Source organism: Penicillium oxalicum, chromosome VI (genome assembly GCF_001723175.1).
Source record: "Penicillium oxalicum strain HP7-1 chromosome VI, whole genome shotgun sequence".
In the NCBI taxonomy this organism is placed as follows: Eukaryota; Fungi; Ascomycota; class Eurotiomycetes; order Eurotiales; family Aspergillaceae; genus Penicillium; species Penicillium oxalicum.
In genome coordinates, this window is record NC_064655.1 from 2,542,976 (window position 1) to 2,559,666 (window position 16,691).

At 55.5% G+C, this 16,691-nt stretch overlaps 5 protein-coding genes across 5 annotated transcripts; 3 read left to right on the forward strand and 2 right to left on the reverse strand.

Moving 5' to 3' along the window:
• Positions 1 to 300: 300 nt before the first annotated feature.
• On the forward strand, positions 301 to 8,080 carry POX_f08123 (Highly reducing polyketide synthase azaB; the record flags this gene model as incomplete). Its single annotated transcript, XM_050116904.1, has 6 exons — positions 301 to 528; positions 599 to 685; positions 759 to 3,379; positions 3,436 to 4,203; positions 4,248 to 7,209; positions 7,259 to 8,080. The coding sequence occupies 6 exons, from the start codon at positions 301 to 303 to the stop codon at positions 8,078 to 8,080; spliced, it is 7,488 nt and encodes a 2,495-aa protein (XP_049967043.1).
• A 2,723-nt stretch (positions 8,081 to 10,803) lies between these two features.
• Positions 10,804 to 11,764, forward strand: POX_f08124 (uncharacterized protein; the record flags this gene model as incomplete). Its single annotated transcript, XM_050116905.1, has 2 exons — positions 10,804 to 10,932; positions 10,982 to 11,764. 2 exons carry the CDS (start codon positions 10,804 to 10,806, stop codon positions 11,762 to 11,764), a joined length of 912 nt encoding a protein of 303 aa, XP_049967044.1.
• Positions 11,765 to 12,238: 474 nt separating this feature from the next.
• Positions 12,239 to 13,462, reverse strand: POX_f08125 (uncharacterized protein; the record flags this gene model as incomplete). Its single annotated transcript, XM_050116906.1, has 2 exons — positions 12,239 to 12,304; positions 12,368 to 13,462. The coding sequence occupies 2 exons, from the start codon at positions 13,460 to 13,462 to the stop codon at positions 12,239 to 12,241; spliced, it is 1,161 nt and encodes a 386-aa protein (XP_049967045.1).
• Positions 13,463 to 14,403: 941 nt separating this feature from the next.
• On the forward strand, positions 14,404 to 15,451 carry POX_f08126 (uncharacterized protein; the record flags this gene model as incomplete). The annotated part of the gene is made up of 2 exons (XM_050116907.1): positions 14,404 to 14,892; positions 14,996 to 15,451. The coding sequence occupies 2 exons, from the start codon at positions 14,404 to 14,406 to the stop codon at positions 15,449 to 15,451; spliced, it is 945 nt and encodes a 314-aa protein (XP_049967046.1).
• Positions 15,452 to 15,557: 106 nt separating this feature from the next.
• POX_f08127 (Nucleoporin GLE2) lies at positions 15,558 to 16,654 on the reverse strand (the record flags this gene model as incomplete). The annotated part of the gene is made up of 2 exons (XM_050116908.1): positions 15,558 to 15,915; positions 15,975 to 16,654. 2 exons carry the CDS (start codon positions 16,652 to 16,654, stop codon positions 15,558 to 15,560), a joined length of 1,038 nt encoding a protein of 345 aa, XP_049967047.1.
• Between the last annotated feature and the right edge of the window lie 37 nt (positions 16,655 to 16,691).

Here is a 16,691-nt window from a genome sequence, read left to right on the forward strand (position 1 = left end):
CGAAAGGATTCGGTGGACTGTCCGAAGGAAAATCGGAGAGCACCGGACCCTGCATCGTCAGATATCAAACTCCTCACTGGTTAATTCGTGCATATACTTGGCTCCCATGACAGGGACTGTCCTTTTAACAGATTCAGCCCGCATAGTGGACTACGAAACAGGAATCATAACTGCTCTTACCTACATCCTTGATACGCAAAGACCACAAGATAAAACGACCTATCCTCCGCTCTAGCCTAGACCCCAACCCTTCCTCATCTTTCTCACTTACTATCGATTTGACCACAACATCTCTACCTAATGATCGCCCCAGTAAATGCAGGCGACACGGACGCCTCTGAGCCTGGCGACCTGGGCGTCATGCCCATCGCCATCATTGGCATGGCCTGTCGATTCCCCGGCGACGCGTCTAACCCGGAAAAGCTCTGGAACCTCTGCGCCAAGGGAAAGAGCGCCTGGTCGCCGATTCCGGAGAGTCGGTTCCACGCGGAGAGCTGGTATCATCCAGATAAGGGACATCTTGGGACAGTATGTTCACAGATTCTGCTCCTGTGGAGGCTTATTGGGGAAAGAATTGTCTGACAAGTATATTCGATAGTCATACGTGAAAGGCGCACATTTCCTCACAGAGGATATCTCTCGATTTGATGCCGCGTTCTTCAACTGTACGGCCGAATCGGCTAGCGTAGGTTTTCCAGTTGTCTTCAAATGCCGGTGAAGAAAAAAAAGGAAGAAGACCGGGACTGATGTTATTCCAGACAATGGACCCCGAAGTGCGCATGCAACTAGAGACCGTCTATGAAGCACTGGAGAGCGCCGGGCTGCCGCTGGACCAAGTGGCAGGGTCGCGCACGGGGGTATATGCAGGCACCTGCTTCCGAGACAACCACGACAGCCTAATGCGCGACCCAGACACGCTGGCGCGGTTCTTCCTGACGGGGAACGGGGCGGCGATGATCGCCAATCGGATCTCGCACTTCTTCGATCTGCGCGGCCCCAGTCTGATGGTCGACACGGGGTGTTCGACGACGCTGACCCTGCTGCACCTGGCGTGCCAGAGTGTGCGGGCTGGAGAGTCGGAGATGGCAATCGTGGGGGGGTCGAACGTCTTACTCAACCCGGACATGTTCATCGCCGGCTCGAATCTGAGTTTGTTGTCAGAGGCCGGCCGGTGTTTTGCGTTTGATTCCCGCGCCGCTGGGTATGGGCGCGGCGACGGCATAGCCAGCATCGTCATCAAGCCCCTGGCAGCAGCGCTGCGCGATGGGGACCCTGTCCGCGCGGTTATTCGCAACTCGGCGGCGAACCAGGACGGGAAGACGGCCACACTCACGTCGCCGAGCCAGGACGCGCAGGAGGAGCTGATGCGCGAGTGCTACGACATGGCGGGACTCGATCCACGCGACACGAGCTACGTCGAGGCCCATGGCACGGGAACGCAGGTAGGCGACACGATCGAAGCCCACGCCATCGGACACGTCTTCGGCGCGGGGCGGAGTAGCGAAAGCCCGCTGGTGATCGGCTCGGTGAAGACAAATATCGGCCACACGGAGGCGGCCAGCGGACTGGCCGGTGTGATCAAGGTGGTTATGGCGATGGAGAAGCGGGCGATCCCCCCGCATATGAACTTCGAGTCTCCAAATGAGAAGATCTCGCTGGAGGGGTTGAAGCTGAAGATCCCTCTGAGTTTGCAGGAATGGCCATCACCGTTGCTGCAGCGGGCGTCGATCAACAATTTCGGGTATGGTGGTGCGAATGCTCACGTCATTGTGGAAAGCCCGCAGAGCATGTTGCTGCCGTTAACTCCATCTTCCTCAGAGATGGGCAATACCCCTAACCCGAAGAAGCGGTCCCGCGTATTCCTGCTCAGTGCCAAGGATCCCGCCGCCGCCCGCAGCATGGGGGAGAACCTGTACGACTACGTCGCCACCACCCTGGAGAACAGCCGTGAGAACGAGGAACAGATCCTCGATCAGCTAGCCTTCACCCTCGGGCAGCGACGCACCCGCTTTGCATGGACCACAGCTTGGAGTGGCTCATCGCTCGCCGATGTACATGCCAGGCTTGGCTCCGCCCGGTCGACGGCAGAACGCAGCACACGTGCGCCACGCGTGGGCATGGTCTTCACCGGTCAGGGCGCGCAGTGGTTCGCCATGGGTCGCGAGCTATTCAGTGCTTATCCGGTTTTCTATGACACAATGCATGAAATCGATGCCTGCCTCAAGAATATGGGCGCCACCTGGTCCGCGGTTGAGGAGCTGCAGCGGGACGCCAAAGAGAGCCGCATCAATCAGGTCACGTTCAGTCTTCCGCTAAGTGTGGCCATCCAACTGGCGCTGGTGGACTTGTTGCGTTCGTGGGGAATCCGTCCCGCAGGAGTCACGGGCCACTCCAGTGGCGAGGTTGGTGCGGCCTATGCCGCCGGTGCCATCACGCTGGCAGGCGCAATGGCAATCGTCTACACGCGTGGCGATCTGACTAGCCAGTTCCAAAAGCTCCTGGATCGCCGCGGCGGCATGGTCGCCGTAGGTCTGGGGCGCGAGGAGGCCGAAAAGGCGCTGGCGGAGGTCCAGTCCGGCACGGCGGTCATCGCCTGTGTCAACAGCCCGTCTAGTGTGACGATCTCCGGTGACGAGTGCGCCGTGGAGGAAGTCGAGGCAATGCTCACAGCCCGCGGGGTATTTGCGCGCCGTCTCAGGGTCGAGGCAGCTTATCATTCGCACCACATGTTGCCGCTGGCTGAGGCCTATCGGGTGTTGCTGTCGCGCTTCCTCGAGCCAAATACCGAGTTCGACTCCACCGTCGTCTACTCGTCCCCAACCACGGGTGACCGGATGACGTCCGCCGCGGATATCGCTCATCCCGATCACTGGGTGCGCAACATGGTGCAGCCAGTCGAGTTCCTGAACTCCCTGCGCAACCTGTGCAGTGGTGCTGCTCCGGCCCGCACCAGCACTAGCACGGCGGTCGACATGCTCGTCGAAGTCGGGCCACACGGCGCTCTTGCCGGACCAATCCGGCAGACGTTAGCGCTGCCGGAGCTGAAAGACGCGGGGATCACCTACGCCTCGTGTCTCTCTCGTGGCCAGGACGCGGTCCAGACCATCCATCAGCTCATCTGCACTCTCCTGCAAGCCGGATACCCTGTTGACCTCGAGGCCGTGAACTTCCCCTACGGCCGCAGCGACGTGCAGGTCCTGACTAACCTGCCCCCGTACCCCTGGAACCACGAGACATCGTACTGGGCCGAGCCCCGTCGCGCAAAGAACTGCGCGCCCGAACCGTCGCACCCCACGATCTCCTCGGCGTACCGGCCGCGGGCTCGACCCCGACCACGCCAGCCTGGCGACACGTGGTGCGTCCACGCGACATCCCATGGGTGCGCGACCACATCGTGCAGGGGGCAATCGTCTACCCGGGAGCAGGATATGTCAGCATGGTCGTCGAGGCGCTGCGACAGCTGCAGACGCCCGACAATCCCAGCCACGGCTATCAATTGCAGGACGTCCAAATCCGCAACCCGTTGATCCTGGAAGACACGGCGGAGGGAGTCGATGTGCAGTTGTCGCTGCATCCGTGTGGCGATCGCGTCCGCCACGCTCAGGGGTGGTATGAGTTTCTGATCCAGTCCGTCAACCAAACCGGTGATTTGTGGACCTTGCACTGCGAGGGCCTCTGCTGCACGCCGTCCCCCGCCCAGGGCACGGGCTGGGCAGGCCCGCCTGCGCCGGTGAATGCGCCATCCTTCACTGTGCCAGCCAGTGCGTGGCGCATCCTCAACCCTGCGGATACATACAAGACGCTGCACGAGGTCGGCGTCTGCCACGGCCCGATCTTCCAGAACTTGATGTCCGCGCAATCCGCGCCGGGACACTCGCAGTCCGTATTCCAGGTCGCCGACTCGGCCGCCACCATGCCCCAGGGATACCAGCAGTCCCACGTCATCCATCCGATTACGCTGGACGCGGTGTTCCAGGCCGTGTACCACAATCTCCCCGCTGGGGGAACACAGCAGCGCACCGCCATGATCCCGACGTCGATACAAAACCTGTACATCTCGGCAAAGCTGATCACCTCTCCTGGTCACCAGTTCCGCGCCGATTCAACCCTGATGAAGATCAGCGGACAAGGGTTCGAGTCCTCAGTCCGTGTCATCAACAACGCAGGCACCGCAGGCACGAGGCGAACGAGCCACCAACACCGGTACTCACTCTAGATGGGCTCTTCTGCCAGTCGCTAGGTTCCAGTGCCGTCGTATTGACACCCGACGACAAACTCTGTTATACTTCTGTGTGGGCGCCGGACTTCGACTTCCTGCGGCCCGAGCACCTTCTTAGAAAGGCCGAGGGTGCCCATCAGCACAGTTTCTCCGAGCTGCAAGCCGCCGCCGTAGTATTCATTAACGATGCCCTGCAGGAGTTCGAGAACGAGCAGGTGGTGGCAGCGGAGCACCAGAGTTACTGGGATTGGATGAAGGGTGTGGTGGATCAAGCCCGCCCGACGCTGGACCTCGCCGGGGTGACGGCGCAGTATATGGCTGCGTTGACGGAGGACCTGAAGCAGGGCGTCGACGGGAGACTGTTGTGTCGATTTGGGGAGCGTCTCCCTGAAATTCTGTCGGGACTGGTCCCGGCCAAGGAGATCCTGCGGGACTTCCTGGTGGAGGACCAGGCTGAATGGTCCTCCGTTTCGGAGTATCTCGAGCCGTTTATGTCTTCGCTAATGAAGCTCCACGGTCATAAGCGTCCTCGGGCTACGGTCCTCGAGATCGGCACGGGCAATGTGGCTAGTACACGGATGTTTGCGAAGGCGTTGACGCGCAACGATACGCAGCTCTTCGCGCGCTACGACGTGACTGCACCCAGCACAGGGCTGGTGGAGGTTGCGAGCAAGGCACTCCGGGACGACACACGGGCTGAATGCAAGGTTCTGGATTTGGACACGCCGGCTGGAGACCAGGGATTTACTCGCGCAAGTTACGATCTACTGATTCTGTCGGCATCGGCCTTGTTGGCTGCGGAGGATGTGGTCCAATCCCTTACCTCGCTGCGTGCTCTTCTTGCCCCGGGTGGTAAATGTATCCTGTGGGGCCCCACCCTGGGTGATAGTGCTCTGCAGACTATTGTTCGACTCCTCCCAAGATGGAGTGGTGTTATTAATGCCACTCCCACGTGGCAGAGGCTTCTCGCGAAGGCGGGTTTCGAGCCGAGCAACTTCCAGCTCGAGGAAGGCCTGAACAGTAGCGGCTACCAAGGGGAGGTGGTTATAGCGACCGCTAAAGCTGATACGACAATTTATTCTGCAGTCAAGGTTGTCCTGGTTTCTGGTACGAGCCCTCCGGAAGAATGGCAGCAAACACTGCAGCACTCGCTTCCTGCTGATGTTGTATCTGGGATTTCTGTGGTCTCGTCGCTCGAGGACGTCGATGTTGAGGACAAGGTGTGTTTGATCCTTGAGGAGTTTGTTCAGCCTATCCTCGAAAACCCTTCCGAGGAGCAATTCTACGACCTGCAACGTGTGCTCGGCAGCAGTCGGGCTACCGTGTGGGTGTCACGCGGTGCTCAGGGCGATGCTGAAGATCCTCGGGGCAGTCTGCACCAGGGTCTTCTACGCACCTTGCGCTGCGAGAATATTCTCCGTCAGTATGTCTCGGTGGACTTGGACCCGAATGCGCCCGTCTGGTCATCTTCGTCGGCGACCCAGATCGCGTGGATCCTCAGCAACATGCTCATTACATCGTCCTTTCATCTTCCCGAGACCGAGTATGCGATTCGCAATTCGGTGGTTCAGATCTCGCGAGTCTATGGCGACGAGCAGGAAGCCCAGCTAGTGGGTACCACGAAGCCTCAGAACCCGGAGCTACGACCCTGGTCTACTCCTGGGCAGAATATCCGCCTTGGAGTGGCCACCCCGGGACTGCTAAACAGTCTTGTCTTCACAGAGGACCCGACGATTGAAGAGACCCTTCCGGACGATTGGGTGGAGATCGAGCCACGGGCATTTGGACTCAACTTCCGCGACATAATGGTGGCGCTGGGTCAGCTCGATGAGACGCGGATGGGTTTCGAATGTAGTGGAGTGATTACGCGCGTCGGACAGTCCGCCCAAGCAGCGGGCTTCTGCCCGGGACAGGGGGTGTATGCGTTCATCATTGGCTACTTCGCGACCAAGGTGCGCATCCCCTTCACCAGTGTGGCCTCGATCCCCGCAGGCATGGACTTCGCTACGGCCGCGTCCATTCCGCTGGTCTTCATCACGGCGTACCATGCACTGGTTGACCTGGCGCGTCTCCAGCGCGACGAAACAGTGCTCATTCACTCGGGCACGGGCGGTGTCGGTCAGGCGGCCATCATGCTGGCGCAGTCAATCGGGGCGGACATCTTCGTCACGGTCGGCTCGGAGGATAAACGCGAGTTCCTGATGCGACAGTATGGGATCCCTTCGTCGCGGATCTTCAGTAGCCGTAATCCGTCCTTCGCTCAACATATCATGTCGGAGACGGACGGCAAGGGAGTGGACGTAGTCCTCAACTCCCTGGCGGGGCCACTCCTACGAGAGACGTGGCGATGCGTTGGGATGTTTGGTCGATTCATCGAGATCGGCAAGCGAGACATTGAGCAGAATAGTATGGTGGAGATGGGGCCGTTTGTGCGGAGTACGCTCTTCGCGTCGCTGGATCTGATCACATTAGGGGAGCAGCGAGGTAAGGAAGTCCAACGCATCTTCGCGGCTATTAATGAATTGCTGGCCGATGGAGAGATCCGACCAGTGGGACCCATCACCCGATTTGGGATAGGAGAAGTTGAGAAGGCATTCCGTACGATGCAGACAGGGAAACATATGGGGAAGATTGTTTTGGAGCCTAGACCGGGAGATCAAGTCAGGGTTCTCACCGCCGGGCCCCGACCGGCAGAACTGTCGCCTGATGATACCTACCTCCTTGTAGGCGGCGTGGGTGGCATCGGCAAGTCTCTCTGTCAATTGCTCGTCGATCGCGGTGCAAGGAATCTCCTCGTCTTGTCACGCAATGCAGCTCGTATCACCCCAGAAACCCAACAGTGGCTGGACGTTTTGCAGGCCACCGGTGCAAGAGTTGTGTTGGAGAGCTGCGATGTGACCCAACGTGCTCAGCTTCAAGCTGTGTTTGAGAAGTATAGTTCTGAGTTGCCGCCCATCCGCGGCGTCATCCAAGCCGCCATGGTGCTCAAGGTACGTGTTCGTTCTCTGTTCTCTACTACGGCATTACTAACAACTACAGGATGGGATCTTTGAATCCATGACCCACGAGGACTATCTTGCGGCCCTCAAACCCAAAGTCCAGGGAACTTTTAACCTGCACACCCTGCTCCCGACCGATCTTCGCTTTTTTATTCTTCTGTCATCCATTAGCGGATTCGGTGGTAACGCCGGCCAAGCCAACTACGCTGCCGGGGGCAGCTACCAGGATGCGCTGGCCCGCCATCGTGCCGGCCGGGGTCTCCCCGCCGTCTCCATCGATCTAGGCATGGTCTCATCGGTGGGCGTGGTCGCTGGTACGCAACATGTCGCCGATCACCTCGAGAAGCTCGGCCTACGGGCCGTTTCCGAGCAAGAGGTGTGGGCGTTGGTCGAATCCGCTATCCGCCACCCCATCCGCACCCCGGAAACCTGCCATATCGTAACGGGTCTCCCAGGTGGATTTGTCCGGTCGGACTCCCCCGTCTGCTGGAACCGGGACGCCCGATTCGCAATTCTCGAACAGAAGGATTTCTCTTCCTCGGGCCTGGCGTCTACGTCTAACCCCGGAGCCGGTCTGAAAGAGCGGCTGTCGGCTGTCACGACTCCCGCGGAAGTCACGACCCTCATTCAGAGCGCCTTGATCACGAAGCTGGCGGAGATGTTCAGTCGCAGCCCGGAGGAGATCGATCCCTCCTTGCCTCTGGCGCATTTTGGTGTCGATTCCTTGGTCGCCGTTGAGTTGCGCAATTGGTCGGTCGCAACGGTGCAGGCCGATTGCTCCATCTTCGATGTCATGCATGCGGTCTCGGTCACGGGGCTTGCAGGCCAGATGGCCAAAAAGAGTCGATTTGTGAAGCTGTAGATTGTAGACGATCGATTGATGTATATACCGTTCTTTGCATTTGTGGCGCATATTGGATATCTTGACGGGTCTTGATTTGGGTCTCGCTAGAGACTTAGCGATGTGCCATGAGTGAAGGAAGGCATTCCCGGACATTCCATAGTTTGGGCTATATCTCGACTTGTTACTGTACACATTCCCTTCTGTTCTATACTCTATAATATTCCCTGGCACGTCCACCGCATCTATGATCCCATCGAGTGTAACGATGCGTACGATGCCGCATCCCACTCCTTACCCAATCATCCCTCCCCTCGATCTCATCCCAAGATGAACCAGGCTGAGGTCATGTTTTCTGAGCCGGTTTGCGCGAAGCAACCTTCCCCGTGGAATCAGGAAGATCGGGGTCTAGGTCGATGGTGAGATGTGAACTCGTGAAAACCTGCGAGATAGTAGATAAAAAGGGGCTCTGCTAGTCTTCGACTGCTCTGATGATGATATGATACTTCGGTCTTGAAATCTCTCTAGCTCTTGTATCCCGCATTACTCGGAGTTCCCAAGCTAATAGGCAGAGCATAATTTCAACTCCCCGTAGAGTACTCAGTACATAGCCCCCTACTATTATTAAGTCACGCTAGGTTGCGCCCCAGAAATCATCAGACATTTATTAGATAGCTAACAAGCTTACAGATTTAGCTCTTTTGGTATACGAAAGAAAAGGTATATATCCTTTAAACATCTAGAAGATTACTAACTCTTGATAGAATACGGACGGCTTGTTAGAATGTATACTAGGCATCTAATAAACGTCTGTTATATGTTGAAGAATCAGCCTCAATTGTCGCTGAGGACTTCTACCAAACACTACCATGACTGTGTACATTCGGATATTACGCAGGAGGACGAATTCCCCACTGTTTTGTATCAGAAAGAGTAGCTCCAGTGAAGGGTATAAAGGTACTCTTCCATTCAGGGGTTATTCCAATCCCTTAATCTCCAATTTCACCTCCTCCGGGTTGCCTACAAGGTGTATGCCCTCGCATCTAGTATATCCTCTCCTTCAATATTATATATATATCTTTACTTAGCTCTCTCCCCCTCGTATTAATCCCTCCTGAATCAAACGATCTTTCGCCTTATCCATCTTATCCGGATAGCTCCCTTGAAAAGTTATAGTAGATGTATAAAATAAGCTAGGTATGCGAAGAAACTCGGTCGGTAATCGTAAAAAGAGAGAAATTCATTCGTGTGTATTCGATTGTTTTATATACAGCGCTAATCCTGTTCTAGCAGCTCGGCCCACGAGTTAGTTCTTAAAAGAAGTGAGATGAAAGTCACGATTTGGTGGGGAAGATCATCTTAACCGGGGGATCGGCTGATCGTCTTTGAGTGATCATCTTCGGGTGATCATCCTAACCGAGTGATCATCTCCGGAAGATTAAGTTATCTCCTGCCTCCGGGGTCCGCCTATTCTGCCCTCGTTCACTCCAGAAGAATCCCAAGAGCTTTTGACCAGACCATACATCAGCAGTGCCCGCTGATTGATAACATATATTTGACACGTTTGCAAAACATGACGGAGCTGTGTTGTGTTCACGGCGGAGACCGATCGAGCTTGAGGTCGCCGAGACAAGCTGTGGATCGAGAACGTTGAAAGGATTGTCAAAGTCCCAAGCCATCGAGGAGTGCATTTAGATAAGATCATTGCTGAAATCTGGGCAGTTCCCTTCTCTGCTGCAGGCTCTAACCATTTCGTCCTGGCCAAGTACTGCGATGCAGAGTAGCCAACTGGCCAATGGACACGGCCAAAGGGCCGCTGGCCACGAGGTCCCCTGTCCATACCGGATCCCCGTCGGAGAACCCGTTGCTGACCATACAGCACTTACGTCTGTGCGTCTTCCTGTCTCTGTAAATGTGCTGGTCACGCGCAGAGTCATTGTTAGGTAGTCGGAGCCTTTTCTACGCTCTTTTTTGATATGAATATTTAGAAATATAATCTCGAGTATTTTCTCATCTTCGCTTACGCCTAGCTAATGGCAATTCTTCTTCTTCATCATCATCATTATCACCACAAACTTAATTTTGAAACTATACCTGCTAATATAATACTACCTGATGTTTGGCGCTGCTTTAGATTTATGTGTACATTATCAGGAGAGTTTCATAGTTCTCGCCCGTGTCTAACTTTTAAGGCCCACGGTCGTATTGACCAAAAGATGATTAGGAGCATAACGCAGTCACCTAAATCCGAAAGCCAGAATTTGCTTCCATTCGCCATGCCAGCAGCCACCACAGCATACCGTACTCGAGGTAGCATTTCTACATCCAAGAGTTAGAGCAAGCACGGCAGGACCGAATGTGCCGAGATGGAACTTGAACTTGTTCAGTACGGCTGGGGAAGCAAGGTTAGGCCGCTATGGCTGAGAGTCGCTCGGGTTGACAACGACAAATGAGAACATGGATCCCCAGCGAGACCTCCGAAGAAGTCGGAGACTCAGGCGGTGTTTCGTTTGTTATGGTGGTGGGGATTTAGCAGTTTCGGCGAGGTGGGCTACCGGTGCTTATGGACCGGTGGTTCCACGCCGAGTGCAGGCACGGCTACAGTCATCATATAGGGTAAATCCACTTCCGACCAACAATTTAGGGTTTATTCTGGTACCGCTGTGTTTTCTGCTCTTTGCTGGTCCCTCTTACCTGCTGCTGAATCGTGAACAGAATTGTCATTAGGGCCGTACGAGACTATGATGGTTTCTCTTTCTTGCCTGATCAGCTATGGTGAATGCCTCCTCGAAACAGTGCAAACCCATCCGTGGTCAACTATTGGCGTTGTTGTCTTCCTTTCGAGTGTAAAAAATGCACCGCTGATGTGGCATGTACGTACTTGTCCCACTGGATATATGTTTTCCCACTCACATTTTGTAGGCGCGCCTGATTATAGCCGTTTTCTACCATTCTGTTACAAGGAAGAACGACGTCGTTACTATTGAAAGGTACGGACGGCAGGGCCTATTCGGCTATATCGTGACGAGCTCGCGCAGCCCGCTCTACGAGTGCGACATCAACGGCCACAAGTCCGACAGCACGTATTTCAGCGACCTCGACATCAACCGCATCCATCTCATTACGAGGCTGTTCAAAGGCGCGGGAGATCTGTCACTGCGACCTGACCGACCGAATGTTGCCCCAGAGGATCGGCCCAAGAAGATGCGAGTCCTACTCGGTGGAACATGCTGCAGCTTCCGAAGGGAAATCAAGCCGTATGCGGCGTACGAGATCCACTCTAGAGTATTAGCCTGGGACGAGAAGTGGCTATACGTGGTGAGCTATTTTGTCAAGCCGGGAAGCGCACGGAAAATGGCCTCGTTGCAGACCGAGGTCGGTGACAAGTGTGAGATGACGGATTTAGCCAGAAGCATGGTGTTCACCTCCGCTATTACCAAGTTTGTCTTCAAGGATGGGCGGAAGACTGTTCGTCCAGCGGATGCGCTTGAGGAGATGGGCCTTCTTTCTGCATCCGAAGAAGTAGTAGAGACCTCCGAGGCAGGGGAAGACCTGTGGACGAGGAGTCGGGTGGAGGAGCGGCGGAAAACTGGGATAAAGATTGCGCAGCATTTCATAGCGCTGGATGAGTTGCATGACCAGTTTGAGCACGTATCAGAGCACCCTTTCCTTGGGAAGTTCGGTGTTTTGGGAACGATGTTTTGAAACAATCAAGGGGAAAAGAAGAAGCTGTGCTGTTTTTGTGGAAGGAGGCACGGGCTCGTTTCCTACAACAGAGTGCAGTGACAATGTGGACTACGGCCGTATCCGCAAAAGAAATTATCATTTTGGCTTTTACGAATTTAGAATCTTCGTCAATAGGGACTCGTAAGTAATATATTTTATTTAACTACAGTAGTTAGTAGCTAACTATAGTCTCCGCTGAAAAAGTAAGCACTACGGGTGATGTTAATGACCATACGCCGTGATTCAACTAGGCTTATATAACGTTATAAATCAAACTTCGGTGTGGTCGCTTGAGACTGATCCAATACGAGTTCTAGTCTTTGTAGTCTGACTGTATAAGCATCTGCCCCCAGCTCGATCCACTGGAAGCATACAACTCCCAAAGATGCGTCTATGTAAATCTCCCAACCACACTCGCAACCAAAGCCACCACAGAAGCGCAACCTAACCAATTCACTCCTCCTGCACCCGAACAATAATCTTCCCCTTTGCTCTCTTACTCTCCATCCGCTTATAAGCCTACCCCAAATCCCAGTTAGCTTCAATCCTACCCCGGTGTATAATAAGAAAAGAAATACGTACCATCTTCGCATCACGCATCTCCCACACTGAATCCACCACCATCCTCAATTCCCCACGCTCCACCAACCGCATCACCCTACCCAAAGTCTCCCGATTCGGCCGTGCACTATAGAACTGATAGCTTCTCGGCACGCCGCCCAGCACCCACCCCGGCCACAGGGGCGCCATATGCTGATTCCAGACGAATGATAACAAACCCCAGAATGTGGGCTTGGCCGTCATCGCACCTAAATTGATAAACAGTTTGCCGGGCGCAAGATACGGCTCGCAGTGCGTGTATAGCTCCGCCACGCCGACGCAGTCGATGATCGCGTCGAAGGGTCGGCCGGCGTGATGCGTGCGCAGGAACTCGTGCAGGGGGCGTTGGGCCGTGTAGTCGATGACATCGTCAGCGCCGACTGACCGGATCAGGGTAGCGTCGGTGCCTGACGCGATAATCGTGCCAGTCTGCCCTAATACTTGGCGCGCGACTTGGATGATTAGCATGCCAACGCTGGTGCTGCCACCGTTCACGAATAGCTTGTCCCCTGCAACCAGCTTGGTCAGGTCCAGGACTTGCACGGCGGTGCAGCCGCAAGCGCTGAGGCCGGAGGCTTCGAGGAGGGATATAGGTGGTGCTGCTGGGTCCGGTCCTGGGCTTTCATCATCTTGGGTGGTAACAGTAGAAAGGGGCCGCAAGGGAATCAATTGGGCTGCAGGCGCAATGACCCGTTCCGCTAGCGCCCCTTTCCCTTCAATGAAGACCCGTTTAGCAGCACAGCAGCCCAGGACGAGAGTTGAGGGTTGGAGGTCGGGTCGAGTCGAAGGGATGGCCGAGCCAACAGCCAGTATACGCCCCGAGAATTCAAATTCCGGGACGCCCAACCGCTTCTGACGGTTGTAGATGTGCGGCAGGGAGTAGGGCTGCGGCGGGAGGGAGCGCATCAGGGTCGTGAACCCCGAGTTCATGGCCACATAGTTGACCGCGATGAGGAGCTCGTCGGGGCCAAGCTCGGCAGCTGAGGGCGAGGGGGCCTCATCATCTAGCACGATCGTTTGCGATGGAAGGCCTGATTGCATGTATGTCCAGGCTCGCATGGTCGTGGTGGTTGACATCTTCAGTGGTGTTGGGGGCTCCGTAGCCATCGAACGCGTTCACATAATCAGTCAATCGTCGTTTCTCCACAGCCCTTCATGAGTGACTCGTGCGGAGGGGTTTACCTCCTCGTCTGATGTCAGATAAAGACTGCATGAGGATTGTGTTCCGATCTGTACTTCGTACTTACTGTCGTTTCGGTCGGGGAACCGGTCGGAGGCGAAGTTCCCCTCCCGAGTTCGGATTCGGACTCGTCCGATAGTAAGGTATCATTTAGTTATAGTAGTTATCAGCTTTTGACGAATGGCTTGGCATCTATTACCTGCGAACGAAAGCGAAGGATTATGAAACACGTCTGATTTCTACGGGAGGCGAAAGCGGGGAAGTGAAGGATCACGGCGGGCTATGTTGGAAAGAGTCCAAAGGTACTAAACTGAGGGCGACGATGACGGATAATGGAGGGATCCACTCGCCAGCGACGTATCTGTGCGGAATGAGGTGAAAGAGGAAGTCTGCGTACAGCGTCCTCCTACGTTCGTCTTTGTCCGACCCAGGCTAGATATTGTACAAGACCATTGGCCCATTTGCCTAAAACCACCCGCGCCGGGTGCCAATATGAAGATCCTCTCCGAGTCATGCACGCACCACGCACCAATCACAATCCCAACATCGGCCGATAGCTGCCAATAGCTGCCAATAGGCAGCGCCTCGTAAGGAATCTCTTTGTTAACGATGGAGTAACCTGGTCAACTAACGATGACTCGCATCGGATTACTAGTGTTATGCCAATGCTCGTTCCTGTTTTCCAGAATCCACTATAATCATTCTCACACTCCATTGTTTTCTCCTTTTCCCTCGTAGAATGAATTTAACCCTAACACCCCGCTATCAATACCAACAAAATCTCCACTAAGAAGACGAACATGACCACCACTATCCAAAAAGTTGCCATCTTCGGGGTATGTCCACTGTCTACTATCCCTCTGTGATCCTAAAAAAATCCCCCCTCCCTTTGAAACTGACCCCTGCACGGGCATCGGGCAACTTTGGCACTCCCATCACCGCCGCCCTCCAACGCGCCAGCTTTAACATCACCATCATCACCCGTACCGAGTCCTCCTCGACTTTCCCCGCCGGTCTGCCCATCATCCGCACCAGCTACACCCTCGAAAACCTGACCACAGCCCTCGCCGGCCAGGATGCTGCCATATGTGTGGTCGGCCCCGGCGGCATCGGTGCGCAGGTCTTAATGATCGAGGCCGCCGAAGCCGCCGGCGTCAAGCGATTTATCGTCGACGACTTCGGCTGGGGCCCGGGTTTCCGCAACCTGCCGGAATTCCGCGCCATTCACGCGCATCGTCGCGCCGGTTGGGAACTAGCTAAAGCAAAGGCCCAGGCGAATCCCAACTTTACGTTCACGGGTATCACCTCGGGGAATCCGATTGATTGGGTAAGGCTTGTCTATTCTTGTCTTTCTTTTTGGTGTGTATGGGAGGAGGGGAATTTTTGGTCGTGCTGACCGGTGGTGCACCGTTCTTTCTTCTTTGTTATAGGCCATGAAACGATTCCCTCTGATGGGCTTCGATATCGCTCGGTGTTCAGCAATTATCTACGACTCTGGCACGGAGAAATTCACCGCCACCACCCTCGCAGGCATCGGGCAGTCAGTCGTCGGCGTCCTGCAGCATCCCGACGAGACTGCAAACCGGTTCGTCAAAGTCCTATCGATCATCACTAACCAAAACGAGCTGCTAGAGGCTTTCCAGCGCGTCACGGGCCGACAATGGCCGGTGCAGCGCGCCTCAGCACAGACTCTGATCGAGAGCGGACAGCAGAAGTTTCAAGCGGGCATGGGCGGCTGGGTGTTGGAATTGGTGGTCGCGCAGATGTACGATGAAGGAGAGGCCCGATGTGTTATGGCTCCTTCGTGGGAGGCGTCGGATTCCCCCCTGTTGGGGGTGAAGAAAGAGAGCGCAGATGAGGTGGTGGCCAAGGTTTTGCAGTTGTGAAAATTTTGTTGTATGTAGAAAATTGAAGCATGGTGACCCCAATCTTGGCAATGGGATCGTCTTTTTTCTTTCTTTTCTTTTTTTCCTTTTCCGGCCACATTTGCGCTTAACGTTTCACGGGGTTCTTGGGCCGGCAATCAACGTCGTCAACTGGGTGGCATACCACGCGCGTAGGATGTTCCGGGGTGTTATAGCGGAAGCCCTTGCTCCAATCGTAGCTCACGGCGTAGGCGAAGATAGTGCCGTCGTGGTTGAAGCCCGTCGAGGTGATGGGGGCCCCGACACTGGGGAATGACTTCAGGCGGTGGTGCGCGTCTTTGTCCCAGAAGGCAAAGGTGCCGTCCGCACCGGCGGTGCTGAACGTGTAGTACTTGGGATGGAATGAGACGTCATTTACCGCGTACACATTCTGCGTATTTTTACTAGCAGCCATCTCGCGATGGCAGCGGAAGGTGAAGTTGAGACTGCAACCACGATTGTTCGAGTCAATTTCTCTTTCTTTGGGCTGGAAAGGGGAGCTTACCTGGACTTGCTCTCGTCCACGTAGTGAAACCCGGTGCGCCCCTCGGTGCTCCCAATCGCAAACCCGGACGCATCTGGGATACAAGTGACGGTGCGAGTCTGATGCTTGAGGGGACTAGTCACCGTCTTGTAGATCTGGTCCGCGTTGCTCAGCTGTACGACATGCACGAGGCGTCCGGCCGTGGCCACGACGAGAAGGTTCTGACAGAGATCCATCGCATAGACTCGCTCCTGGCACTGGAGGGTCGCCAGGGGTCGATCCTGGCGTAGATCCCAATACTTGACCGTTTGATCCCAGGACCCAGTCACCGCGATGGGGTCGCGTACGCCTGGATTCCCAAAGAAGCGGACACAGCGAACGGGAGCATCATGGGCTGCGACCTGCTGGGCTTCTTTTCCTGCCACCAGGTCCATCAGGCGTGCGGACCCGTCAGTGGCTCCCCCCAACACCTTGGCACCATCAGGCGAGAAGGTGCAGCTCAGAACAGGCGCAGGAAAGTTAAACAGTGCTTGCCCTTCTCCATTCCCCGACTGCGACACGTCGTAGATGCGCACCGTCTGGTCCCATGAGGACATCGCCAGGTGGTTTGCGACAGGCGACCAGCTCAGTTCTGAGATACTGTCAGAAGGGGGATTGGCCAGACTGACATCCTTGGCGAGGGGGCCCTGATTGTCGACCATGGTTGCTAATGTGCAGAGACGAAGGATGGTGATCGTG